The sequence below is a fragment of the Eschrichtius robustus genome, chromosome 1 (assembly GCF_028021215.1).
Source record: "Eschrichtius robustus isolate mEscRob2 chromosome 1, mEscRob2.pri, whole genome shotgun sequence".
NCBI lineage: Eukaryota > Metazoa > Chordata > Mammalia > Artiodactyla > Eschrichtiidae > Eschrichtius > Eschrichtius robustus.
The window spans coordinates 135,779,056-135,806,891 of record NC_090824.1 but is presented as its reverse complement, the minus strand read 5'-3'; the positions used below and the strand labels follow the sequence as shown (position 1 = coordinate 135,806,891).

General features: G+C 52.6%; 2 protein-coding genes across 3 annotated transcripts; one reads left to right on the top strand and one right to left on the bottom strand.

The window, feature by feature from the left end:
* Positions 1-474: 474 nt before the first annotated feature.
* On the bottom strand, positions 475-14,285 carry SNX33 (sorting nexin 33). Of its 2 annotated transcripts, XM_068556084.1 has the most exons (3): positions 11,618-14,285; positions 5,289-5,494; positions 475-959 (listed from the first exon to the last, which is right to left on the bottom strand). In XM_068556084.1, the coding sequence occupies exons 1-3, from the start codon at positions 13,086-13,088 to the stop codon at positions 939-941; spliced, it is 1,698 nt and encodes a 565-aa protein (XP_068412185.1). In that variant the 5' UTR covers positions 13,089-14,285; the 3' UTR covers positions 475-938. The 2 variants fall into 2 exon arrangements, with proteins under 2 accessions (XP_068412185.1, XP_068412178.1); XM_068556077.1 differs by lacking the exon at positions 475-959 and having other exon boundaries at positions 3,948-5,494; positions 11,618-14,284.
* Positions 14,286-21,270: 6,985 nt separating this feature from the next.
* On the top strand, positions 21,271-22,542 carry IMP3 (IMP U3 small nucleolar ribonucleoprotein 3). Its single transcript, XM_068556072.1, has one exon. It carries the CDS (start codon positions 21,456-21,458, stop codon positions 22,008-22,010), a length of 555 nt encoding a protein of 184 aa, XP_068412173.1. The 5' UTR covers positions 21,271-21,455; the 3' UTR covers positions 22,011-22,542.
* Positions 22,543-27,836: the final 5,294 nt, after the last annotated feature.

Genomic DNA, 27,836 nt, shown 5'->3' with positions numbered 1-27,836 from the left:
GAGTGGAGACTTGGACCCCTTCCCAGGCAGAACCAGACCTCAGGAGACACAGGGTTACACAGGGTAAGCAGCCTCCCAGAGCGCCTTGTGCTTGAGCGTGTGGTGGAGGCTGTGGAATGATTGTGCCAGCCCCTTGAGGTTCCCTGAGGCCCACAAGGTACAGGGGCAATTGAGGGAATCTGGAGTGCCCCAAACTGAGAAAGGGCCAGACCCACGGAGGCTTAAGGGTGGGGATCAAAGGAGCAGGTGGTGGGAAGGCAGGAGGTAGGGGAAAATGACCAAAGGGTCCGATGCTAACCTAGGACCATGGTGGGCACCACAGGCCCAGTGCCAGGGTCCAGGAGCCCTGCAAGAACCCACAACAATGTCTGCAGCCAAGGGGTAAAAAAGTAGCAGAACACCAAAAGGCAAAAGAAAGAAAAGACAAAATCAAAATGAAGAAAATTTAATTAAATATCTACAAGACATTGTCAAGTAATTAACGGAACCCAGCTCAAGTAGGTATATGTGAAAGACCTTTAATGTGGAATGCAGGCAAATTTTCATATGAGTGATAGGATGAGGGAATTCAGCTTCTAAAATTCAAGGTGCCAGGGGCCTGCGTAGGGTCTTCAAATGTGCCATCCCCAAAACTTACATGCCTCCCTGGGGAAAGGAGGGGTCCCAAATTGATTTCAGATTATTTTCTATCAGGTTGGTTAATGAGAAAGCAAAAGAGAAATTCAGGTCAGTTACAGAAAAGTGAAGTGATGTTCCTCACACATGTTCATTTGTAATCGGAGACCCTGAGTCACTGCAGACGCCACTGTGCAATGCCGCCCTCAGCCTCTTCATCCCTGGGGGGCTGGCGGGACTCACCCGACCCTCAAAGTCCCTGCACGTTTCAGCAGTTGGTTTGCCAGCCTCCCATTCTTTCACAACTCTGGAGCGAAGATCTGCTACCCCTTCGTCCTCCAGACCTATGTGAGTTAATCAAGGTGACTTTAGGGAATGAAGCCAGAGAGCTGGGTTCAAGTCCAGCCCCACCTCGGCCCCATTGTGTGATCCTAGGCAGTTCCCATCCTCCCTCTGGCCAAGCCTCAGTCTCTTTGTCTGTGAAATGGAATAATGATGCCTACCAGGGCTGCCAAGCGGACCAAGGAGGCCACAGCTGTGTGAGACACTGCTTTTTAAACAGACTGGACTGCATTGGGGTTTGACTAACAAAACAAAACCAAAGGAAAAAAGCTTTGTTGAACCCGGGAGTGGGGTTTCACAATCAACCCTTCTGAGCTATGTCTGGGGGAGGTGAATTTTTATGTTTCCTCATGGTCTTTTTGCCAGGGCTCACCATCTCCTCTTGCCCCAAACAGCGGAAGGAGGTACCAGAGCCGCAGTGGTGGGGAAGCAGGTTGGGGTGTGTTGGGGGTGGGTGAGGGAGCCAAGCTGGCTTGGCTCCTGGAGGCCTGAGTCAGCGGGCAGGCAGGCAAGGCGGGCCCAGTCCTCGCAGGCTTGGGGAGGAGATGGTGCAGGAATGTTCCTCCCGCCCAGGCCTGGGCCCTGCCCACCACATTCTGGCTCCTGCACTCTGATGCTGCAGCCTCAGCTCTGGCTCCGAAGATGGGAGATGTCTGGAGCTTTGTTGAGTAGGTTCAGCCAGGGGCCTTCAGAGGCAGCCTGGCCCTGGGGACTGACCCAGGGGTGGGCAAGGCCAGGCCAGAGCCTGATGGGAACTGGGCTCTGACCCCAGAGCATACCCCCGCCCCACTGGGTGATGCAGCCAAATGCCACTGCTCACTAGACCTCAAGTTTCCCGTCTGTGCAATGAGGAATTGAACTTGGTGATGTCAGATGATGGATGATCGGGGCTGGCTCCCCCAGGAGGCGGTGCAGGTGGAGTCCAAGAGCATCTACATTTGTGACACATCTGTATGTGCATGTGTGACTTCATGGCCGTGTGTGTCACTATGCGAGTGTATGACCGTGCACAGTACTATGGTATGGCTGTGAGTGACGACGTGGCTGAGACTGACAACATGCATGTGGGCGTGGACGAGTGTGGACGTGGCTGTGAATGTGTGACAGTCTGTGGCACTGTGGCTGGGAGTGCAGTTGTGCAAGCACATGACCATGCATATGTGTGTGTGAGTGTGGAGCCAGGTGTGACCTGTGTGCCGCGTGCAGGTTGTATGGCTCTGTCTGCTTTGGGTTGGGCAACTGCGTCTGTGACCAGGCATGGCTCTGTTACAGCCGTGGCACAGCTGTGGCATGGTGGTTCATGGCACTCCTGTGTCCAGGAAGCAATAGGATGCAGAATCTGAGGGCCACCTCCATCCCCAACCCCTATATGTGGCCACAAAGCAGACTCCTTTCCTGGGCTGGGCCAAGACTGGGGATCAGAGGTCCCCCACCCCTCAGCTCCAGGTCCTGGTAGTTGCCCAGGGCAGAAAGAGAAGCCTTGTTTTCCACCCGCCTCAGGGAGGAAACTGGAGGCAGCTGGTCTCAGCTCAGTCTGGAACATCTGCCTGGCATGAGACTGAGGCCAGCCCGCAGGCCCAGCCACCACCAGGATACCCGCACACACACACTGGTCCCCAGTCCCCTGCTGAAAGAGGCTCCGGCCAGCCCAGACAAATCTCAAATTCCCCCAACACTCAAACCCACACAGAGATAGAAAGAAACCAGAGAGAAGGGTTGTGACATCCTCATTTCCCCTCACATGTATGTCTGTCCCTGCCTGGAGCCCTCAGGATGCCTGGAGGAGGCCTGGCCCATTCCAAGACTTCACGTTCTGATGCTTTTCCTAGGTGCAAGCCCCTCCTGAGAAAAGCGTCAGACCAACCCCTCACCCGGAGGATGGAAGGCATGGGAGGTGGCCCCGCGCTCAAGAAAGAGACACAAGAGGGCAATACTATTCCCAGGGCAAGAAGCATGAACAGGGGACTTTCCAGGCACTGTGTGTTGAGAAGAGCATTCCCACCGCCCCCAGCGCTGACTGGGCCTGGGAAGGAGACCCCCACCGCCCAGCCCATGGTCAGAGCGCTCACTGCAGAAGGCCGCCTGGAAGTTGGAGCGGGGAAGAGGTTAAGGGTGGGAAGGTCCTCGGATGGGTTGGAAAATGAAGGAAGGAGGGCAGGGAGGAGAGAAGGGAAAATTCCACAGAAAGTCCCAAATCTGACCTAATTTTGACCCAGGGCCAGGGGCCCATTCCAAAAGATCCTCTGAGGACGCTCTGCCCTGAACAGGGAGCCTCTGCTGCCCCTTCCCCATTGCACCTGCCACCCCTTACTCCATCTCACTGCCATGAGCTCCCCCGCCCCCAGCCCAGCTAAAGCCTCCCCTGATGTCCAGACCCCAGCAGCCCTCCCTCCACCAAGTCCCCATTGCCCCAAGAGAACCGCGGCCCCCCAGCCCCCCTCTTTCCCGTGTGCAAACAGATTCCTGTTCATCCTGCCTGGGACACCCCCAAGGGCATAGCTCGGGGGTCCACCTCAGTTTCCAACTGGGCAGCCACTGCAGGGCTGGGCAGCCTGGACTGGACAGCTTGGGGAAGGACACAGGTTCTGAGACCCCCCCCTCCCCTGGACTGGGGCTTTCCTGGGGGCAAGGCTGGGATATCCCTCCCGAGGAGAGGAACCCCCTATCGATTAGACTGTCCCTTCCTCACGTGACCTTCAGTCCTAGATCACAGAGCAGCAAAGCCAAACCCCTGGCAGGACTCCACCCATTTGAGAGATGAGGAGAGTGAGGTCTGGGAAGGGTATGCATCCAGCTGGGGTCCAGGGTCACCCAGAGGTCCCCAGCTAGCCCCTGCCTCCAGCACCGTCCTCCCCCCAACTTCTGAGGTTCTGGGGTAAATGTTGTGCCCATCACGACCTCAGAATCTGGTCCAATCGCTCCCAGGGACAATTAGGGCTGTATCCTTTCCCCCACCCTCATCCCCCATGGGATCCAAATAAGGAGTCATATTTTTGTTATCTTAACTGTAAAAGGTTTATCAAGAAAACAAGAAAGAAAGAAGATTGAAGCAGCAGCAGCCAGGCACAGCCACGACCTCCTGGGGGGGCCAGCAGTGGCACCTGTCAGTTCCCCCAACCCACTGCTGGACCACGCCCTGGCCTGGGGGTGTGGGGGGAGCCCCCTCGAGGATGTAAACATGGGTGGGAGACAGCACAATCCCACCAGAACCTGGGCTGGCATCACAGTGAGGCTGGCTGTGGGCAGGTGGGCCCAGGATCCCTGGGGTGGTGGGTAAGCTGGCCCCTGGGAGCCTGAGGCCCAAGCCTACTTGGAGTGTGGGAGCTATTGCTGGTGAACTCAAATACCCAGTAACTTTTGGGTGTCCCCTCCAGGAAGGTGCCACCAGGGTCCTGGGATCCGAGGCTTGTCTTAGCACCTTGAGCCCAGGGCAAAGATGCTGCATGGTCCCCTAGCCAAGGGGTGAGGGGGCTCAGCTGGTGAAGGGGAGTCAGGAGGGAGTTGGCCTGCAGCCCCTCCTGCAGGGGGGGTGGAGCGGAGGTGGGGCAGGGACAGGGGCATGGGAGCAAGGCAGATCCCTCCCCTCTGTCACACAAGGGGACACCACCGAGGGGGGCACCAAACTTGCTTGGGAAAGGTAAAGGAGAGAAGACGGGATCTTTTCATGCCTCCACAGCCTTGCCCATGCTGTTCTTCTCCTCTGAATGCCCTCCCCATCTACTGTCCCCACTTACTGTCTGGTAGGTCCTTGTCATTCTTCAAGACACTACTTGAATGTCACCTACTCCACGGAGTCATCCCTGACTGGCAGAACGAGTGGTCCCTTCTCCGAGCTATTCACCATCAATCTTTCTGTATTGCCCCTGCCTGTTTCTGGGTCTGACCCCCACCTCAACTGGGGACTCCCCAAGAGCAGGCGTGTCGCAGCCCTGGATGCCCAGTGTCTGACCCGGGGCCGCAGCAGGCCTGCGCGTCTGCTGAATGAACAAAGGGATGGTGGCCAGGTGAGCGAGCGCTATAGGCTCTAGGGGAGGCTAAGACCCTGGCCTGACCTCAAGTGACTGACCAGCAGCCCAGGCCTTGGCCTGGAGGGCTCCTGGCCCCATTCTCACCCCTGCTGTGCCCCTATCTCTAAGGGGTGGGGGACTTCCCCAGGGATATCCATGACTCCTCCAAAGCCCACCCCTGACCAGCCAGGCACTGCTGGTGTGGGAAGGTCTGGAGGGCAGCATGCACCGCAGCCACCAGGCCCCAGGGGCGGGGAGAGGACCAGGGACACGTGGTCAGAGGCTGTCATACATGTGCAGCGTCTTCTCCAGCTGCTGGCCTACCCGCTGGTAGAAGAGGATCTGCTGGCGCAGGTAGCTCTGCATCATGTGCTTGAAGTCGAGCTCGCGGCGCTGGTGGAAGTGGTTCATCTCAGCCTGCAGGGCGAAGCCCACCACGCGGCAGCGCCTGCGAATGCCATCTGCCTCGTCCTGCGCCATGCGGCCCTCGTCACTCATGCGCTGGCTCTCCTTCACCTTGGCAAAGGCACCTGGCACGGGCAGAGCGGAGGACAAGGACAAGTTAGGGCTCCGGTCTCCCCAGTTCGCTCCCTAACCCCATGGTGAGACCCCTCGAGGGCAGACAATACCCTCATCAGCTCAATCAGGCCTCGCTCTTGGACTCCATGGAGTCCAGACCCATGGTCCAGCCACCTGGGTGTCTCCACCAGGATGTCCCCCAAACCCTCACCTTCAGCACATCCTAAACCAGATGCACCATCTTCCCTCCAAACCTGTGGCGACGCCAGCAGCCCACACCTGACCAGTCACAGCCCTGCCCTGCCAGCTGATTGATTTCTAGGACCAGGCTGTCCCCACCCACCACAGGCCTCGTCACCCCTCACGCTGGCTCCCCATTCACCTCCAACATCACCTCCTCCAGGAAGCCTTCCCTGCAGCCCCAGTACATCAGGTGCCTCTCAATGCTCTCGGGTGCCCTGGGCTTCCCTCTGCCACAGCTCTTACCACCCTGTGGTTTCTCTGACCGCTTCTTTCTGGGCTGTGAGCTCAATGTCTCTAGCATCCAGAACAAAGCCTAGCCCACAGCAGATCCTGATATGTGTCTGCCAAGCTGATTCAACCTCACTGGACTGCTACCATAGGCCCCTCATGGGTCTCCCCACCTCAGCCTCAGCCTCTGAGAGGTTCTCCATAGCACCTGAAGAGCAGCCAAGCTGGACACCCATAGCTCCAAGCCTCCCCTGGCTTCCTTCTGCCTGCAGAGCTAGGTCCCCCATTCTCCTGGCCTGTGAGGCCCTCTGGGAGTTGACCCCTGCACCCATTCCACGCTGACCCCACGTTCATCAAATTCAGCTTTCTTTCCTACCTTCCAGTCTCTGCCCCCTGGATCCCTATGCATAATTCAAGGCTCTGATGGGGTGCCGCTTCTACACGAGCATCCCCCAGGCAGACCGCCTCCCCATCTCAGCTCACCAGGGCTCTCCCCACCCCCGTCACCCAGCCGATTCTAAAACAGAGCCTCAAAAGCCACCTGGAGTTTTCCTTTGTGTGTGTCTCCCCACATATAGGCCCTGCTCCCTCCTCACCCCAGCCCCCAGGGGACTAGAGGAAGCCATTATAATAACCAGGTGACAGACAGTGGGGGGCGGGGTCAGCGGATGAACCTGGGGAAGGGACCCAATCTGGAAGAATGTGAATGAATCAACAAGCACTTGGTGAAAGAATTTCAGTTCTGAATTAACAGCACTTGACTGATTCCGTGCTGAAGCCGCTGGGGGCAGTTGCTGAGGCGGTGAGGCAGTCTGCCTGCGCCTGGCAAGTACTCCTTGTAGGGCTGTAGGGAATCCACCGTGTGAAGAAGATTAAGGAGGTGGGAGGGGTTGGCCCGGAGGACAGCGCACTCCCCGAGCGCTTCCAAAGCATCCACTGCACACAAGTAACACGCTCGTTTTTCACGTTTCCCACCTCTCCCTTAAGGAGGTCTCTCGTGGACCTTTGAAACGTATTCCTTTTACTCTCAAGTTGTTCAAATGCATTCAGGATGCATTTATGGAGCATCTACTACGTGCTGGAAATAACTTTGAATGCCTTTAGAAGGAGCAGTACCTATATTAGATAGCAAGCGTGTGGCTAATTGGCAAATAGTAGCATTTCAGGTGGACAGACTCAGATTTGGAGCATTTCCAGGGCTGCTCACACAGCACCCAAAAGAACTCTGCAGTCCCCAGCTCCCAGGCCACTCAGTCCTTTTGCCACCTTCCTTGAACCACTTCTCTCGCCTCCTGTTCCATTCTGACTGCCCAGGTCTGGGCAGCAGGAGAGGGATCACCCCAAGGCCCAAGATCAGGACCCCATGAGAGGCTTTGGAGCTGGAGGGGCCCTAGAGACTAGCTGTCCAACACCCACCACCACCCCCTCACTCTCCACCCCCATACTGTGCAGAGGAAACTCAGGGCCTGGCAGGATGGCACTTGCCGAGGGGCTCGCAGCCTCTTTCCTGCTCCAAAAGTGGGGGATGCCTGGCCCAGAGGTATCCCTGCACAGCTGGGGGTAGACACCACTTCTACTGCAAGGAGCCCAGGCCAGGTCCCCCAGGCATATGTGTGGGGCATCCAGACAATGGACTCAGGAACTTGAGAAGGTCCCAAGGGGTAAAAAGAACCATAAGAAGCAAAGTAGAAAAGAGTAGGACAAAGAAACTAGAGTCAGGCTTCAGCAAAGGGCACCTACTAGCCTGGATTCCACCTTCCTGAGAAAGTCTGGGTGCGTTGGGGATGGACTTGCATTTAAGAAAGCTTTTCTTGCCCATGGCCTTAGAGGAAGGAAACTGAGGCCCAGATAATAGGAATGAATCTATTGCAATTGCTAGGTACCCGCAGACAGGCAGGGAGACAGAGATGGGGGGCAAAGGCTGTGGGGGAAGGGGGAGGCCCCACCCTGCTCTCTGTCACCCCTCCACCCTGTGACTCCGATGTGGGACTGGGACCAGCTAACACTAATGCACCCCAGAGACAGACTGGGACTCAGGGCTCAGGCCTGTCCCCCGTCACCCCACACATTCCACCTAGGACTCAATCTGAGAGCTGAGGACCCAGGGGCACCTCCTCACCTGGCAGTTGTCCTGTAGGCTGGGTCCCAGGGACAGGGAAAGGAGGGTTGGAGCTTCAGAGCCCCAGGGTCCCAGGCATATCCCCTAAAATGCCACCTTGATCTATCTTGTCCCTACCTCTTGGAGGTAGTTACCGCCCACCCTAGGTTAAGGGCAGGAGGTCTGAGTCCTAGTCCCACTGTGTCAAGGGCTACAGGTCTCCCCACTGTCAAATGGGGCAGGTTGCACTAGATGTGATGCTGCTGACAATCGCTCACAGCGGAATAGCGCTTTAGAGTTTCCACATCAGTAAAATGGGATGATAATAGTACCCACTCTATAGTTATAGCTGAGTTTAATTGAACTAATATGTTTAAAGTACTTAGGATGGCACCTGACAGAGTAAGAGCTCCAGATGCTACTCGCAACTATGTGCAAACTGCTTTTCACTCCCAGCCAAGACCCAGCTGGTGGTGGCTCCTGGTGATACAATTCTGTGTTCATGGGAGCCTAGGAGGGGAGGTAGAGGGAGAGCTAGATGATGGCCCAGAGCATAGAGGCTGGACCCACCTATTCCCCCAGGCAAGAACTTGGTCCTGCAAGGTCCACTTTGCCTTGGCCAACCTGTGAGCTCCATGGCCCCTCCACACACGCTCTGTGGTCCAGGGCCTGCCTCCAGCCTGCCGAGGATGCCAGCTCAGTTGGTGCTAGAACACCCAACCCCCTCCCTGCTCCCTCCCCTTCTGGCTTGTCTACCCCAGGCACCCATCCCTTAGGCAGCTCCCTCCCCTATCTGTCTGGCACAGTAGAAACAACCTGGCTGTGGAGTCAGAGACACCTGGGCTCCAATTCCTGCTCTGATTATCATTCCTCCTCACTGCCCCTCATCTGTAAACGGAGGGAACCACACCAGCCTCTGTGGCTTGTGATGAGTCTTAGGACCGAGCCCTGCCCTGGCTGGCTCTCAGGCAGGGGCCTTGGACAGTCACTGTTGCCCCTTGTTGTCCCAGGGTAACTATTACTAAGGCTCTCTTTCACCCCCAAGATTGCCCTGGTTTGGATGGTAAATTACATGGTTGCCTTTCTCTTAGGAGACCCCTAAACTGAGCTCCAGGGTCTGAGCCAGTGGGCAGACAGGCTGGCACCTCAGTGCCAACCAGGTTCCATGGCACATTTTCCTAAGTTTTCTTAGGCAAGGAAACTCTTTCAGGGTCACCTCAGAGGCAACACTTGTCCAAATCCTGGTCTCCTGACCCCTCCTAGGCCTCCCATCTCCTTCCTTCCAAGGCCTCTCCCACATGCTCGCCATCTTTCAGATGTATGAACAGGCTGGACAGAATCCTGGGGACCCAGGGCCCAATTTTCCTGCTCCTTCCTCTGTGAAAGGGCTCCATCCACAGGGCCAACATGGGATCCCCCCTCCCCCCATCAGGCTGTGGTTCCCCCAATTCTGTCTCAGCCAGATTCCAAGCCCCCATCCCTAACTTGCCCCACCACGGGCCTAGGAGTGGCAGTGCAGAGCCCAGAAGGAGGAAGAGTAAGCCCAAAAGAACTTGGCTTAATGGTGAGGGGTCCTCTGGGTCCGGGAAGGTGGGGCAGCCTCTGCCCGAGGTTGAACACATCACCCCAGGCCCCTCACCTTAGAAACACCTCCAGTGGAAACTCAGAAGTGGCCTCTCTCAGCTCTGTCTCCCTGCCCCAGGGTCAGAAAGGCCAGTCTGGCTTTACTCCCTCCTGCTTCAGTGGGAGCCTGGGAGCCCTGAGTATGGGGTTGCCTTCCTGCCCCCCGCTCTGCCCTGGGCGAGGGTCCCCAGACACTGCATGGGAGCAGCTGTTTAATCACTATGCCCCTGCTTCCCCCGATCCTGCTGCCCACACAGGAACATGCCATCCAAGGAGCTGGTTGAACCAGCTTTCCCAGGCCGTAGCACAGCAGTGAGTGTGGCTCCACTTCCGCACAGGGTGACACCTGCCCCAGTGGGCCCCAGCCACCACCCCTGCCCAATCCCTGCCCGGAGCTCAGAGCCGGATCTAAGGCATCATTCTGTCCTCGACCAGACCCTCCTCAGGAGTCTCTCCCTTACCCACCCCTCTGAAGGCCTAAGAGCTCACTGTGTCCACCCTCCCTTGTCTTACAGATCAGGAAACTAACTCCCAGAGAGGGAAAAGTACCTCCCAGGGACACATAGCAAACCGGGGGCAGAGCCAAGACCAGAACTCAGGCCTCATGTCTCCTGAAGCTGAAAGAAGGGAAGGAGGAAGAGAGGAATGTGGAGAAGAGAAAAAAAGGGCAGAGAGGAGAAGGAGGAAGAGAAAGTGAGGGGAGAAAGGAGGCTGGGAGCTGGAGAAGTTCTAGAAGTTAACCTCCTGGTAAAGGAGAACAAGGCGGGTTTACTCCAGACTCTCCTGGGGACCAGGTAGTGTGGTGGTGTTTGCTGTCCCCCAGGCTCAGTCCAGAGGCCTGCCTCCTGGCCTCACCCACAGGAAAACTCCCCACCAAGCCAGGCCTGACCTCAGGGCCTAGGGGCCTGGGAGCCAGCCCCACGCCCTGCAGACGTTCTTCCTTAGTTACCAAGCAGCCCTGGGGAGGACCACACCTCTCTCCTGCCCTGCCTGTAGTCCCCAAGACTCAGCCACCTGCCGGGTCAGCTCCTGACTCACTGCTCAAGCAAGAAGAGAAGCCAGGCTGGGGAAGGGGGAATTGGACGGACCGTGTGGGTAGTGCCCTGGACCCCCGCTTCCTCCCCCAGCCCAGCCCGGGTGCTCCTAGGTGACCCGGCTGAGTCACTTCCCTGGAAGTTCCTTGACAGCCCCACAGTAACAAGGACCCATCCTGTCCCTCCCGTACGGAGGGGGCCATGAGAACTGAACACATGACTGGGCTTGGGAGGTGGCCAAGATGGATGTGTCCTTGGGGAGGTGCAGGAGGACGGGACAGTCCCAGCTGGGCCATGAACCCCTTGTGCAACCACCATTCTGTGGACACAGCTTCTTCATCTGCAAAACAGGGACAGCCACCCTCCGGAACACAGATAGGGAGGGAGCTCACAGATAGGATATGCAGCGGTGAGAACAGGCTCTGCAGCTGCAAAGGCAGGGAGGCAAGCTTGTGACAAGTGGGAAGACAGGCTACACTCTGCGCTCTTGTTATCTGGGTCTGTGTCCGTGTCCCCCATGAGCCTGCGGGCTCCTCAAGGGCAAGTCCTGGGCCCCAGTCAGCTCCGTGTTCCCAGACCCCAGCCTGATATCTTGAAGGGTTCAATGCACGATGGGTAAATGAGTAAATGAGACAGAAACAGAGAAAACGAATGAATGAACGAACGAACGGACAGACAACAAGAAGGTAAGCAGTGAACTCCATGAGGACAGGGATCAGACCTGCCCATAATAATATCCCTGCACCTAGAATAGGTGGCAGGTGCTCGACACACTTGTTGAACATATGAATGAGACAGAGACAGAAAGACTAGCTGCGCCGTTCTGCTCGGTCTAGGCCATCCTCATACCCCCAGTGCCCAGCAGAGTGCAGATGCTGTAAGGGTCTCCAGCCCACACTGGCTCTTACCTTTCTGCAGGTGGATGATGTCGGGGAAGTTGGAGAGCAGGCCCTGGTAGAGAGACAGCGTGTCGAGCATCTGGAAGAGGTCGTTCTTGGGCTGCTCGGCGAACATCTCACCCACGGCTTCATAGGTACGGCCCGTGTGAGAAATGGCGCTGTTGAGGGCTTCGGAGCTGAAGGGGGGGTCCATCTGGAAGGCATGACTGATGGCCTGGAAGGCATTGCCCAGCTTCTGGAATTCCTTGCGGAAGCCCCCCACATGCTTGCGCACCAGCTCCGATGCTACGGTGCTGAGCTGCAGGACGCTGTCGTCCATCTTCTTGCTGAAGGCTTTGAAGGTGTCCACACGGTCCTCCACATCCTGCAGGTCCTGGTGCTCCGTGGGGATCTGGAAGGTGAGCAGGAAGCTGGCGCCCACCATCTCGTCCTTCTCGGCCCGGCGTTTTCCCATCTTCCACTGCTTGTCATCCAGGCAGCTAAGGAAATGCTGGAAGCCCTCGTACTGGGACAGCACGGGGTGGCTAGTCATGTGGTCCATCCAGAGGATGAGCCGCCGCTTCCGCTTCTCAATGAAGTCCTCCTCGAAGCGGCCTGTGGCCTGCTTCTCTGGCAGGTGGGGCACCGAGATGACAGTGAACTTGTGCAGCAGGCGGTTGTAGAGCCAGTCGAAGTGTTTGTAGCGCCTGTAGACAGGTGAGCCAGCGTGTGTGGGTGTGAGCTTGTAGGAGATGTAGCTTTTGATGCCCTTGAATTTGGTCTGTTTGGTGGGGTCCTCCACGGAGCAGGCAAATGGGTGGGGGTTGGCCTTCCACTGGGGGCCGCGAGGGCCCATTTCAATGGAGTATGTCTCAGCGATCTTGGCCATCATGGGCACATCACCCAGGATGAAGGCCTCCACGCCAGAGCGCACGAAGCACGAGAAGCGGTTGAGGTTGCGCCCCACCACGCTGCCTCGTTTGGCAGATGCCAGGCTGTCCTGCCGCACCAGGGGTGGCTTGGGCCGGAAGGCCATGTGTTGGCTGGGGTAGGCACCAGGGTAGGAGAAGTTGAGTGGGGGGTGCCCGTTGGCGCCCAGCCCACCAGCCCGTGGCTCCTCCACCACTGTGCATCCATCATCCCAGTCATCCCAGTCATCATCATCGTCCTCCTCGAAACTACCCTGGTTTGAGAGGAAGCCACTGCCCCCACCACTCCAGGAAGGGTCTGCCACGCTGGAGCTGTTGTATAAGCTCACCTGAGTGCCCAGAGAGCCTGCAGGACTGCTGGAGTAGTCGGCATGGTTGGAGCTGGTGCCAGAACGGATGATCTCTACGTAAGAGGCGGGGAAGAGCCCTGTCTCACCGCGGCTGTTCTGGCCCTGCAGCCATCCATCCAGCGAGGTCTCGCTGAAAACGACCAGGTCCTCATCCTGCTGGATGCTGATTTCCTCCTTGTTCTCGCTGCGGAAGTCATAGAGGGCTCGGCCTTTTAGTGCCATGTCTGGGCCAGTGGTAGAGAAAGATGAGGACAGAGTCCTGCCCAGAACTGGGGACCCTTGCTAGGGTGTCCAAGAATGCACTAGCAACTCAAGGTCTGCCACAGCCCTCAGTCTCTCAGCCCCTACGGCGGGGTCTCAGCACCCACAGATGGTGTCCAGCCTCCCTCTCTTCAAAGCAATGTCCACGGCCCAGAAACAGGTCTCCCTGCACACGCCTGTGGGCAGGGAGAGCTCATGTCCATGGTCTTCCTCCCTTCCTTCCTCAGCCCCTAAAAGGGAGAGTCTCTCCTCCTCCCACTCCCAGAAGCAAAGTCAAGTGACTCGGAGAAGTCAGCTCTGAGAGGGCAAGAATTCGACACTCTCCACTGGAACAATGTTCTAAAATAGAAGAGAATCACTCAGAAACCACCGTCCCAGAAACCCCGGCAGCTCTGGCTCCCAGCTCCTTCTGGCTCCACAGGCCTTGGGAGGCTCTCACATTCCTCTGTAGATCTGCTCCTTCCTCCTTCCTCCTCCTCTTCCTGGGCCACTGGGTTTTCAAAAATCCAGAAAATCCAAGAGGGGCAAGGAGAAAAGCAGCAGCCTCCTGAATCGAATCCAAGGGTGGATGTGTCCGGCTTCACAACGAGCCAGGCCGGGAAAACAAGGACTGAGGCTTACACAACAGGCCGCCAACGCTTCGACCCCGGCGGCCCGGCCCGGCCGCCAGCCCCCAGCCGGCTGGGGCGCCCTCTCCCCGCCCCCAAGTGATCGGCCCCCGCCCCGGGGAAAGGAGGGGACGCGACGAGGCGCTCGGGCGACTTCTGGCCACTAGCTGAGTGGCCTCTTTTGTTTGCCTAATTCCTCAGTAGTTTCTGAGCCTGAAGCTGACCCAGATCTGAGTCCAAGGACCCCCGGCCAAAGGTAACCCCGCGGTAACCAGTCCCGCACGCGGGACGTGGACCCCCACCCTTCGCGTGCACGCACACACTCAACAGGAGTTTGGAGAGTGAGCTCTGGAGAGCAGATGGCGCGCCCAGCCGACTGTCCGTCCTCCGCTCTGCCCCGCCGGGTCCCGCCGGTGGGCGGCGGGCTGCGCCCCCAGCCCGCCTTCCTCTCCAGCGTTCGCAGCCCCTCTGCGCCGCCAGTGAGAAGCCAGCTCCAAAACAACAACAAAAAAGGCGATTCCGGGAGGTGGCGTCCCGAGGAAGGAGGGAATAGCCGAGGGGGGGGAGGTGAGGGGGGGGAGGTGAGGGGGGGGAGGTGAGGGGGGGGGAGGTGAGGGGTGGGGAGAGGGAGGGAGAAGGAAAAGCAGGCTGGGGAATTGGGCGAACTCCACAGCACTTCCGTGCGTCCTGGCTGGCCGGGGACTGCCCGGCTCCGCCCTCCCACTGGCCTGGAGCGCAGGAGCCGGGGCTGCCGCCTACTCCTCGCTTTTCCTTCTGGCCGTCGCCCTCACTCACTTGCGCCGAGATCGGGATGCGAGAGAGAGAGAGAGGAGACGGTCGGGGAATAGGGCCAGCCCGTCCGCCCTGGCGGGGAGACACCTCTCACCCCGAGGGGCTTAAGCGCCGCGCGACGGAGCTCTGCGGCCGCCGCCTCGCCTCCTGGGCTCCGTCACCCTCCTGCCTTTTCCGCGACGCAAGTGAGGCAAACTCCTAAAGTTTGTGAAGTGCGGTGCTACAAGGAGGGCGCCAGAGCCGGGACCCCGGAGAGAGGGTTGAGGAAGTGTGCGTGGAGACCCGCAGACGCCCCCCTCTCGTTCCCCTGCCCCCCCACCCCAGCTCCGGGGGCGACGGGGCCGTGGCGCCGCCCGGGGATTGCTCTCTGGAGGGGGCCCCAGAGCCAGCGGCGCCCTCGTGGAAGAAGCCTGAGAAGGTTTGGATAGTTTGGATACTGGCTGCTGCGGGTCCTAGTACCCTAGCCAGACAAGGCCAGGAGCACCCCTGTCCTGGGCGACTTCCTTCGGGGCGGGGGAAGACAAGACCCTACATCTGTAGCGACGGGAACAAGACCGCGCACGAACGGGTTCCGTGTTGCTTCGTGCGGCGGCCGGCGGAGACTGGATGTCCTGTCTTTGCCAGCAGCACCCAGGAGAGAGGAGTGGTCAGGGTAGGGTTCCGGGAAGAGGTAAAGGGGACTTGACCCTGGGCATTGATTCTGCCAGGCACTGTGCTGGGCACTGGAGATTACAGTACAACAAGGCAGTCGGAGAGTTTGACACCCTCTTGTCAAATGACAAGTCCACCCTCTTGTCCTTCATTCATTCATTCTGTCTCTCATTCATTCAATCTTGCACTCAAGGAAACATTAACTGAGTATTCTGTACCAGGCCCCTTGGTCTACAAAGATGAATAAGGCATTGTCCTTACCTACCGGAAGCTCAGATGTGTCAGGACAAGTAAAGAGATGTTCCCTGCCCGGTGAGACCAGTGCCATGAAATGTGAATGGGAGGGCACCTATTCCAGCCTGGGTTGAGCAAGGATCAAGGAAGGCTTTCTGGAGGAGGAGGTACCTAAGGTGAAGCAAAGGCTTTGGGCCCTACTCCCCTTCCTGGCTATGCCCTGGAGCCTTGTCTACCGCTCTAACTAGAACTTCCTTCCCCCTCATTCTCATTCCTCCCACTTGTTACAGATTAACTGGCACAAGGTAGCGCTGTAAAGGTGGGCACCTTAGGCTGTTTTGAGGGGTGTAATATGCAGGCCTCTGGCTCCAAAAACTAATTTCATTGGTGCAGTGAATAGATCCAATTCCCCATGCAGAGCTGGCATTTGGCCAGGATACAGGCTTATGTCCAAACCCCAGAAGCCCAGGTATTAACTTACACAGAGAAATTCAACTGTCAGGCAGACCCGAATATTTGTATCAATAGATCAAGGCAGTTTGGGCTGCTTCTTAGGAAGCCCAGTTACCAGAAGTTTAGCCCAGTGAACCTGGAAACCCCAGGAGGGGAAGAAAGGATGGTATAAGTCTCTCAGCCAAGAAGCCTTGAGAACTTGTCCCCCGCCATAGGGGCAGCCTTGATTCTAAGGACTCAGTTCAGCCTAGTATCTCCAGGACGAGAGCCTGAATATGTTTCCCCAGCTGCTTTGGGGGCACCCCTTTTCTTTGATCTTCTGTTCGCAGAGCCTCTCTCCAAGCTGGATTTAAGAGTAGCAGCTACTTCCTTAGTGCTTGCTGAGTGCTAGACTCCTGTAAACATTTTACCTTTATTAGCTCACTTAATACAATTGATGGGATCTCTGCTCACCCAGCTAGGGGCCTGGTGTAGCCCCACCCCACTGAGGAGCCCCCAGTCACCACCCTGATGGTCTTTAGTTGGTTCCCAAATGCTTCAGTCACATATTTATGCACATTTACACCTTGGATTTACTCTCATATCTGTTCAGGGGCGGAGGGAGGGTGGTTTCTATCTCACAGTGGCCACCTTATTTCCAGGTTCTTGGGGGAAACTCACTCTGCAGCTTCACAGAGATTTCCAGAACCTATATCTTCTATTTCCAACCCTCTTCAAACCTCTGGGTAACAGGGCCCGCAGTTACTAATCTCAGGCAACTGCACTAACCTTTGTGGTTCCCTACACCCTGCCCATGCCTTTGGGAAAAGTCCCTTTATTAAATTCTCTTCACATTACTCTAATTGGAGTGTGTTCTGTCTTTCCTGCTGCGACCCTGATTTGGGCACAGGAAACAGCATCCATCCCCCATCCAGATAGCCAACTTTCCTCCTTTAGGAAAGGAATCAGCAAGGGAGAACTGTGGCCAGTGGTTTCCAGGCTGACTCCACTGGTGGCAGCGCGGTGGACACACTGTACTATTACTATAGTGATGCAGACAAGAGATGATGAGGGCCTGAGGTAGGGCAGGGGTAACGGGCTGGGGAGAAGTAAATTTGAGATTCTATGGGGGTAGAACAGACTGGAATGACAACCAACAAGATGTAGGTATTGAGGGAAGAGTCAACCCACATCTTTAGAACATAGATTCTCAACTCCACTTTCCCCACCAGCTATTTCCCCAATTCTGTACTCACCTTTGCAGCAAATTCCTCAAAATAGCCATCCCTACTAGCTGCCTGCAACATCTTTCCTCCCTTTCTCTTCTTAAACCCCTCTATCCATTCTTTCACCCTCACACTCCACTGAAACTATGCTTATCAAAGTCATCAGTGACCTAATGGTTATTCTCAGCCCTCCTCTTAGCCTCTCAGTAGCATTTGACCAGGTTGATCACTACTTCCCCCTGGATACACTGTCTTCACTTGCACTGGGGAGACCATACTCTCCTGGTTTCCCTTCTACTACACTGGTTCATCCACTTCTCTCCAATAATTCTTTTCTTTTTTTAAAATTCATTTATTGGATGCTTTTTGGGTCTTCGTTGCTGCACGCAGGCTTTCTCTAATTGCGGTGAGCTGGGGGCTACTCTTCGTTGCAGTGCACGGACTTCTCATTGTGGTGGCTTCTCTTGTTGCCGAGCACGGGCTCTAGGCACGCGGGCTTCAGTAATTGTGGCGCACGTGCTTGGTTGCTCCGCGGCATGTGGGATCTTCCCAGACCAGGGCTCGAACCCCTGCATTGGCAGGCGGATTTTTAACCACTGCGCCAGCAGGGCAGCCCCTCTCCAATAATTCTTAACACTAGAGTGACTACTAGTTGAGTGGTCCTCTTGTCTTTTTCTCTCTATATTCACTTCTTTGACGATCTCACCCAGGCTCATGGCATCCAACACCATCTTTCTGCCAATAATACCCCAAATTTTAAATCACCAGCCCAGGCCTTTCTCTAAAATACCAGACTCGGAATTCCCTGGTGGTCCAGTGGTTAGGACTCTGCACTTCCATTGCAGGGGGCACGGGTTCAGTCCCTGGTCGGGGAACTAAGATCCTGCATGCCGCGAGGTTTGGCCAAAGATTAAAAAATAAAAATAAAAAATAAAATACCAGACTCACATACCTTTCTCCTTGACATATCCCTTTGAATGTCTAATAGACATCTCCACCAACCCAGCATGTCCAAAATTGAATTTCTAATCTTGCCCCCCGAATCTGTCCTATTTGGCAGCCTTCCCCATCTCAGGTGATGAGTACTTTCTTCCACTTGCTTAGGTCCAAAACTGGAGCCATCCTTTGACCCTCTCCTTATTCTGGAACTCCTCTCTCATTGGCATCTCACAACTGCTTTCCTTGTCCCAGCTACCACCTTTCTTGCGTGCACCACCACAACAGCTTCCTAATGGCCTCTATGTTTCCAGCCCTGCCTCCTGAGAATATGTCTATTCTCAACATAGCAGCCAGAGTGATCCTTTTAAAACATGTTAGATGTCAATTCTCAGCTCAAGACCCTTCAGTGTCCTCATCTCACTTAACCTAAAAACCAACGTCCTTAAAAGAGCCTGTGGAGCCTCTGTTATCTGAGCCCCTTTCCGCACCCCCTAGCCCACTCTGCTCCAACCAAGATGGCTTTGTTATTCGTCTTCTGATATGCCAGGCACATTCCTGTCTTAAGGCATTTGCACTCACTGTTTCCTCTTCCTGAAATGTTCTTCCCCTAGATATCCACATGGCTAACCCCCTATGAAATATCACCTTCTCAGTAAGACCTACCCTGACAGGCCCTGTTTAAAATTACAGCCCATCCTCATCCCAAGCTCTCCTATATCCTGCTCAGTTTTGTTTCACGACACTTATCACCTGCTAACATATATAGGTTACTTATTTATTATGTTTATTGTCCGGGGAGAAGGAAGTTAACCAAGAGTCCTCCTGCAGACACATTGAGCAAGGGCTGAAGACAGAAGGGAGTGAGGCTGGGGGAATATGAAGGGTGGGGATAAAGTGCAAGCTGGGAAAAGGTATTTGCACCACAGATAACTGATTAAGGATTAATATCCAGAACATACAAAGTACATCTTCAAATCAATTAGAAAAAAGCAAACAGTCTGTATTAGTTTCCTATTGCAGCTGTAACAAATTACCACAAACTTAGTGGCTTAAAACAACACAGATTTATTATCTTACAGTATTGGAGACCAGAAATCCAAACTGGATCTCACTGGGCTCAAATCAAGGTGTCAGCAAGGGCTGTGTTCCTTCTGGAGGCTCTAAGTAAAATTCCATTTCCTTGCCTTTTCCAGCTTCTAGAGGTTGCCCACACTCCTTTGCTCATGGCCCCCATTCATCTTCAAAGCCAGCAATCACACCTCAGACTTCTGTATGCATCATCACATCTCCCTGACTCTTCTGCCTCCCTTTTTCACTTATAAGGATACTTGTGATTACATGAGACTCACCCAGTTAATCCAGGACAATGTCATGGTCTCAAGATCCTTAATTTAATCACATCTGCAAAATACCTTTTTTCATGTAAGGTAACATTCACAGCTTCTGGGTGAACATCTTTGGGGGGCCATTATTCTACTTACCCCATAATCCAATAGAAAAATACACAAAAGACACAAAGGCATTCCATAGAGGAGGAAACACATATGAAACCTTTATTCATCAGGAAATGCAAATTAAAATCACAGTTAAATACCATCACACACTCATCATATTGGCAAATATTTAAAAAATCTAACAACCAAGTGTTGTCAAGAACGAGGAGCAAAGGGAACTCCCATGCACTGTCAAAGGAATATAAATTGGTACAGCCCCTTTGGAAAACAATTTGGCAATATCTAGTAAAGCTCAACATGCACTTTACACGTTCATGCATACTTTACATGCATACTTTACAACTGAGCAATTCAACTTCAAGACGTATACTATTCAACAGAAGCTACTACATATGTGCAACAGGAAACCTACAAGAATGTTAATAGTAGCACTGCTAAAAATATTCCCTCCCAAAAAATCCAACAGGAGATGGATTAATAAATTAGATAGAACCAAACAATGGAATATAATGCAACAGTTTAAAAAAAAACTGCAGCTACAGATAAAAAACTCCACATGATGTGATGTCTTCTAAGCAACATTTCTCAAATGTCAGTGTGCATACAAATTACCTGGGGATCTGGTTAAATGCAGATTCTGATTCTGTAGGTCAGAAATGGGGCCTGAAATTCTGCATTTCCAACAGCTCTCTGCTGATCCATGGACTACACTTTGAGTAAGAAGGTTCTCAGTATTTAGGGATGCATTTACAATGATAAAACCATTTTCCTTTTTACATTTTTTTAAATTAAAAAAATTTTTTCTTTTTCAACAAAAGGTAAAAATAAACACTAAATTCAGGAGAGTAGATACCTTTACCTCTCACTGGGGCAGTGGCTGGAATATGTAGATGAAGTGGTCCTGGTGATGCTTTCTTAAACTGGCTCTTGGGTCCACAAGTATTCATTATACTTTGTATCTTACATATGTTACATATAGTATTTTCCATATATCAAATATTACATTTTAAAAAAACAATGAAAAAAAAAAAAAAACAATGAGAAGCGTACAAAAATGAAACAAAATGATAGGCGAAGAAGCTAGGTGGCGTCAAAGTCTTGGGCAAATAAAGAAGTTAGTCCTGTAGCGCTACACTAGGCTAAAACAGATATACTAGCAGGAAAAGTGTTAAGTTTGTTAACTAAATACTCGGCACCAGAAGTGCACCCTGTCAAGCTAATTCGTTTGAGCCCGGATTAAAGGGTCAGCACTTGTACTATCCAAGCTTTTCAAACTTACTGGGTTTTATGAATCACCTGGCGTTCTTGTTAACAATACAGATTTCCAGGTGACTCCGGTGTAGATCCCGATTCTGTGGGTGTAGGAAGCAGCCTGGGAATCGGTACTTCATAGGTTCGGTGGCGCCTAGCCCCACTTGGCAGGGAGAAACCGTTCCGCCCGCCTGCTAATGGACCTGGCGCTAGTGGGCGGTGGGCATACCCGATCAGCCCCGGCCGGCTCGGGGAAGCCCCCCACGAGGTGGGAGGACCACCCCCCCCCCCCACGGTCAGCACAGTAAATTCAACCAAACTAGCGCGACAGTCACCCCCCCTTTCCCGGAACTGGCCTCTTAAGCTCTTGTGGGAAAGACTCTCCAGAGAGGCCCTGAAAGGCAGAAATTTAAATGAGAGGAAATAATTACGGCACTAGGTGATTAATTGTAGGCAACTTAAAACCGCGCAGGCTCGTCTTTGGGGCCTCCCCTCTCGTCCCCTGCGTCTCCCAGCGCTTTTTCCCCGCCTCCCTCAGAGAACGCGAAGAAGAGAAGAATCGCGAGATACGGACGCGGGGCGTGGCCCCACCCTGACCAGTGGAAACAGAGGGCGTGGCACTGAGCCTTTCTTTTATTGGCCCAGGGTCCCCAGGTCCGGTTTACCAGTGCTGAGGCGGAAGTCGCGCGGGCGCCGAAACGCGCGCTGAGCCTCGGGTCCTGCAGCATCCAAGCCGCCGTCATGGTGCGGAAGCTTAAGTTCCACGAGCAGAAGCTGCTGAAGCAGGTGGACTTCCTGAACTGGGAGGTCACCGATCACAACTTGCACGAGCTGCGCGTGTTGCGGCGTTATCGGCTGCAACGGCGCGAGGACTACACGCGCTACAACCAGCTGAGCCGTGCTGTGCGCGAGCTGGCGCGGCGCCTGCGGGACCTGCCGGAGCGCGACCCGTTTCGCGTGCGCTCCTCGGCCGCGCTGCTGGACAAACTGTATGCTCTCGGCCTAATCCCCACGCGCGGGTCGCTGGAGCTCTGCGATTTCGTCACGGCCTCGTCCTTCTGCCGCCGCCGCCTGCCCACCGTGCTCCTTAAGCTGCGCATGGCACAGCACCTCCAGGCCGCCGTGGCATTCGTGGAGCAGGGTCACGTGCGCGTGGGCCCCGACGTGGTCACCGACCCCGCCTTCCTTGTCACGCGCAGCATGGAGGACTTCGTCACCTGGGTTGACTCGTCCAAGATCAAGCGGCACGTGCTGGAGTACAATGAGGAGCGTGATGACTTCGATCTGGAAGCCTAGCGGGTCCTCCCTCGCCAGGACTGCATTTTATTGATGGGGAAGCTGAGACCTGATGCCTGAGATTCTATGAAGGCGCCCTCCCCAAGAGTGTGTCAGCCAAGAACTTGGCTCCTCAGCTACAGGCCCTCGCAGAGCCAAAGGGTACGCCCTTTTTCCACAAAATTTTCTTAGCCTTTGGACAATTGGTAATTAAATGACTGCCTTAAGAGACAATGGGAAGCGGTTTTGCGCTGCCATAGGGAATTGTTACATTCTTGTACCTGAAACATTGTAGTGTGAAAGCAATGACTTTGGGGGGAGGGGGGCTACCCCCGCCCCCAGCTTTCCTTTCATTTCTTTGTAGCAGGACAGTTTAGTTTAATTTATATTTAACCCGAATTCTTGCGCTTGTTCGTGACTAAGCTGTGTACAGATGTTGGAGAGTTTGGTCTCAAGTTTTCATAAAATGGATGAGATTTTAGTGTTTAGAGTCCTTTCTCTTGTTTAAAGGAATGCTCTCCTAATGCCAATAAATGGTATAACTGCTTTTGAAGTGCAAATTTCTGTCTGGGTTTCTCACGTAGGGTCACATCTATAAAGTCTCCCTGGCTCAGGAATCCAGAGAAGAAGACTAGAGACAGCAGCGATCTGCCTGTGGGTGAAGCCTGCAGCAGAGCCTGCGTGTGGAGGTTGCAGAATGTTTTACAGGGCTGGGCAAATTTGTCAGTTTACCAGTCCCTTCCTCGGAATGAGTGTTTTGGCAGAGCTCTTCCCCACAGGACTTCCTGTTGATATTCCAGCCCCAGGAAATACCATATTAGAGGTCTGAAGTGTTTGCTTGCCTAAGGAAATAATCACCCTGTAGCTTGGCCATCTAGCGGTTAGAAGTGGCCCAGGAGGTTCCTGGAAACTTCTTATGAGTGGAGCCCTCAGGAGGCCCCAGGGCTGCCTTCCCGGAGCAGCACCTGCACAGCCTCTGCCCATCACAGCCTGCCATGGCTCCCTGCCCAGCCTTTAATTTAGACAGATTAATTCTGATTCCCCAATTGGAATGGGTTTTACTGAAAGAAGCAAAGGATGGGTTGGGAGTCAGGAAGCTTAGCCTGATGACAGTGGAGAAATGTGAAGCAAGAGGATCTGCTCTAATCCACCCCCCTCACTGGAAGGGAGAGTAGGGAGACTACCTCATTTACCCAAGACTTCTACGAGGAGAATAATAGAATGCCGAGACCAATGGATTGCTTTTACGTGTGCCTTCTCCATTTCCCCAGGTGTAAGGGAGCATTTGGTGAAGAAACAAGGGAAGGTGACACTGGGGATGACAGTAATAGCAAATGCTTCTACTGTATGTCAGGCACTAAATGCATTACATATCTTAATCCATTTAATCCAACAATCCAATGACATGGGGAACCCAATTCTCTACTTTTCAGATGAGGAAACAGAGACAGAGATGGGTCAAACTGCCCCAGATTGTATAGCCAAGAAGTGGTGAAGCTGGAATGCTCCTTTAAGAGTCGTGTGAACGGCAAGAGGGGAATAAAGACACAGACCTACTAGAGGATGGACTTGAGGATATGGGGAGGGGGAGGGGTAAGATGTGACAGGGTGAGAGAGTGGCATAGACATATATACACTACCAAAGGTAAAATAGATAGCTAGTGGGAAGCAACCGCATAGCACAGGGAGATCAGCTCGGTGCTTTGTGACCACCTAGAGGGGTGGGATAGGTAGGGTGGGAGGGAGGGAGATGCAAGAGGGAAGAGATATGGGAACATATGTATATGTATAACTGATTCACTTTGTTATAAAGCAGAAACTAACACACCATTGTAAAGCAATTATACTCCAATAAAGATGTTCAAAAAAAAAAAAAAACAAGAGTTGTGTGAACATTGGCACAGCCAGCCCAAGGGATACATCAGGGTTTAGAGAGAGTCCCTGAATCTGAGTTTCCAAGCCAGCAGAGAAGCAGCAGCACTAGCCAACGTTGTTGGTCCCCAACAGGGTGCTGTGCAAAGGTTTGAACAAGGAGCAGGCACTGAGCTGCCAAGCCTTGGCTAACATTCATTGAGGCCCTCACTAAGATCACGCATGCTGTGTGGCATGGCCCCCCGCCCCCCAAAAAAAAAAAAAAAAACAATAGACGTTAATACATTGAGGCCCTGCCTGTGCTAGGCTGCCATTTGCTCTTCCCAACAACCCTGACGGGTAGGTGGTGTTATTCACACCTTTTCAGTTTGGCAAACAGATTTGGGACAAGAACTTGTCCAAGACTGTGGTTCAAGTCCAGGCTCGTGCAACTCCAAAGGCCATGTTTTTTTCAGTGACATTCCTTTAGGAGAGGAAGGAGAGAGAATCCCATTCATCAGCTCTGGTGGCTGGGCATAATCTTTGCCCATTTGAGGAGTGTCCTCAGGGCTCCCAGGATTAGGAATCTCATCAGGGGAGGGTTTGGTGGCTCTAGAAAGCAGGAACCCCCTGCGGCCCTCGAGCTCTCACAAGGCCCCACAGGGCAAGACGGGTAAACTGGTCCCTTTGGTGTAGTTGAATCCTGCCCTTATCACCCAAGCAGATACAACTTGAAAGTTCGCTTGAAGGAAACTGGGTTTAGGAACTTAGGAGTAAAATTCAAGATTCTTCAGAAAAGCTATTCCTTTTCTCCTTTGGGGGAAAATGAGAAAGAAATGACTTACCAGAACCTGTAACCAGAAACTTTGGGCTTTAAAAAAAAAAAAAAATTGGGGATGTCCCTGACGGTCCAGTGGTTAAGACTCTGCGCTTCCAATGCAGGGGGCGCAGGTTTGATCCCTGGTCAGGGAACTAAGATCCCACATGCAGCGTGGTGTGGCCAAAAAAAAATTTTTTTTAATTAAAAAAAAAATGGACTTCCCTGGTGGTCCAGTGGTTAAGACTCTATGCTCCCAATGCAGGGGACACAGGTTCAATCCCTGGTTGGGGAACTAAGATCCCGCATGCCGCACAGGGCAACCAAAAAAAATAAAAAATAAAACTGCAAGACAAGCGATTCAGAAGGAGGCTAAAGCCAGACTGCCAGGTCTGGATTGGGGCTTCTGTGCCTAACCAGCTGTGTAACATTGATTATTTTACTTAGCCTCTCTGTGCCTCCATTTTCCTTGTCACAAATATATGGTAATAGAGGGTGGGAGGAAAGAATGAAAAATTATTGTTTAATGGGTCCAGAGTTTCTATTTGGGGCAATGAAAAAAATTTGGAAATAGTGGTGGTGATTGCACAACATTGTGAATATAATTAATGCCACTGAATTGTACACTTAAAAATGGCTAAAATGACAAATTTTATGTTATATATATATATATTTACCACAGTTTTTAAAAAGTGAAAAAAAGGGGGGTGGGTAATAATAGTACTGACATTAAAAATTATAGAGAGGGACTTCCCTGGTGGCACAGTGGTTAAAAATCTGTTCAATACCTGGTCCAGGAAGATCCCACATGCTGCGGAGCAACCAAGCCCGTGTGCCACAACTACTGAGCCCACATGCCACAACTACTGAAGCCTGCGCGCCTAGAGGCTGTGCTCTGCAGCAAGAGAAGCCACCGCAATGAGAAGCCCGTGCACTGCAACGAAGAGTAGCCCCCGCTTGCTGCAACTAGAGAAAGCCTGCACACAGCAACAAAGACCCAATGCAGCCAAAAATAAATTAATTAATCAATTAAAAATTATAGAGAGAAGTAAATGGCATAATTCCTACAAAGCCCTTAGAGAAGCTCCTTGCGTGTGGTAAAACCCCAAAGCTGAGCTCCCCACCTGCTATCTCTCCCCAGGCCCCAGAAGAAGTACAGGGAGCTAAACATTTTACAACAAAAAAGCCTAATGGATTAAAAAAATGTAAATACAGTGGGCAGCAGGGCAAATTGGTACCTTTCAGGAGAGCAGTTTTACAACATGTATCAAGAACCTTAGAAACATACATTATATACCCTTTGACCTAGAACTGCCACTTTCAAGAATTCAGCTTAAATAAGTTATGGATATTTGCAAAAAATTAACTACAAGGATCTTCATCACTGTGTCTATGATAGAATATAACAGAGAAAAATTGAAAATGTATCCACAGGGGACTGATTAAATTACTAGATAGCCTTATGATGAAGCTCAACTATTAAAAATTATTGTAGCAAGATAAGGACTCAAAAAGTTAACAGTTAAATAAAACGTAAAACAGTACCAATAGAATCCCATTGTTCTGAAGACAAATATAAGCATAGACAAAATAATGGATATAATATTGTCTCTCTGGGTAGTAGTATTACTGGTGATTTTAATCTTTTTCTTTGTGCTTTTCAGTATTTTCCAACTTTTCTATGAAGACTGTGCATTACACTAAGATAAATATTACAGTTTTGTGTGATCTCAGTCTGAAGTTTATATACCTGTGGCAGGTTTTGGGAAAAGAAACATTTAGCTTTAAAAAGCAGTGTCCTTAATCAAAGAGCAACTGAAATGGTCTCATTAAAAGAGAGGAGTGACACTAACCTGGCTGCCCTCAGAAAGAGGCTTGGACAAAGAGCCTGCTGAGCTGAGAATCATTTCTCCCCCAAATTCAGTGAGTCAAAGAAAGGTCAGCTTGGGAATTCCCTGGCAGTCCAGTGGTTAGGACTCAGTGCTTTCACTGCCAGGGCACAGCTTCCATCCCTGGTCGGGGAACTAAGATCCCACAAGCCATGTGGTACAGCCAAATAAAATAAATAAATAAATAAATAATTTAAAAAGTAGATCCTTTATAAAAAAAAAAGAAAGTAGATCCTCAAAGTTTCTCATCACAAGGAAGAAAAAAAAGAAAGGTCAGCTTTCCTCAGCCTCTGGCAGCCTGGTGTGCCATCACAACTTAGGCCAGCTTCCTAGAGGGATTAAGTATATAGATAACAGAAACAAAAGTTTTATGAAACTCTGTGATGCCCTCTGATCTTTCCTATTCCTTTTATTATTACTATTATTATTATTAATTAATTTTTTAATGCGGGTCCCAACCTACTAAATTATTTCACAATCCACTGATGAGCCACTGATGAGTCAAAACCTTTTGTTGAAGTTTGATGACACCTCAACATTTTCCAAATTACAGTGGTACTTTAACTTGAAATATTTAAGAAACTGCTGGACTTCCCTGGTGGCACAGTGGTTAAGAATCCGCCTGCCAATGCAGGGGACACAGGTTCAAGCTCTGGTCCAGAAAGATCCCACATGCCGTGGAGCAACTAAGACCATACCCCACAACTACTGAGCCCACGTGCCGCAACTACTGAAGCCCGTGCACTCAGAGCCCGAGCTCCACGACAAGAGAAGCCACCACAATGAGAAGCCCGTGCACCGCAACAAAGAGCAGCCCCCACTCGCCACAACTAGAGAAAGCCCAAGTGCAGCAACAAAGACACAATGCAGCCAAAAGTAAATTAAGTTAAATTAAAAAAAAAAAAGAAACTGTTGTTTCCAGCTATTGAGTCAGAACATTGGCTCCATCTTTTTTTTTTTTTGATATTTATTTATTTATTTGGCTGTGCCAGGTTTTAGTTGCAGCATGTGGGATCTTTTAGTTGCAGCATACGGTGTCTTTAGTTGCATCATGAAGGATCTCTAGTTGCAGCATGTGGGATCTAGTTCCCTGCCCAGGTATCAAACCCAGGCCCCCTGCATTGGGAGTATGGAGTCTTAGCCACTGGACCACCAAGGAAGTCCCTTATTAACTATTTGATTACAAATAAGCTACCTCCCACCTCAGAGCCTGTTTGCTTATCTGTGAAATGGAGATAATGTGAAGATATCACAAAGCCCTCTAATGAGCTTGTATGCCCAGATGGACTC

Coding starts and splice junctions, on each gene's coding strand:
- SNX33 (XM_068556077.1), bottom strand. CDS start 13,088: ATGGCACTAAAAGGCCGAGCCCTCTATGACTTCCGCAGCGAGAACAAG. Junction 5,495..11,617: donor CATCATCCACCTGCAGAAAG/GTAAGAGCCAGT, acceptor TGCCCGTGCCAG/GTGCCTTTGCCAAGGTGAAG.
- IMP3 (XM_068556072.1), top strand. CDS start 21,456: ATGGTGCGGAAGCTTAAGTTCCACGAGCAGAAGCTGCTGAAGCAGGTG.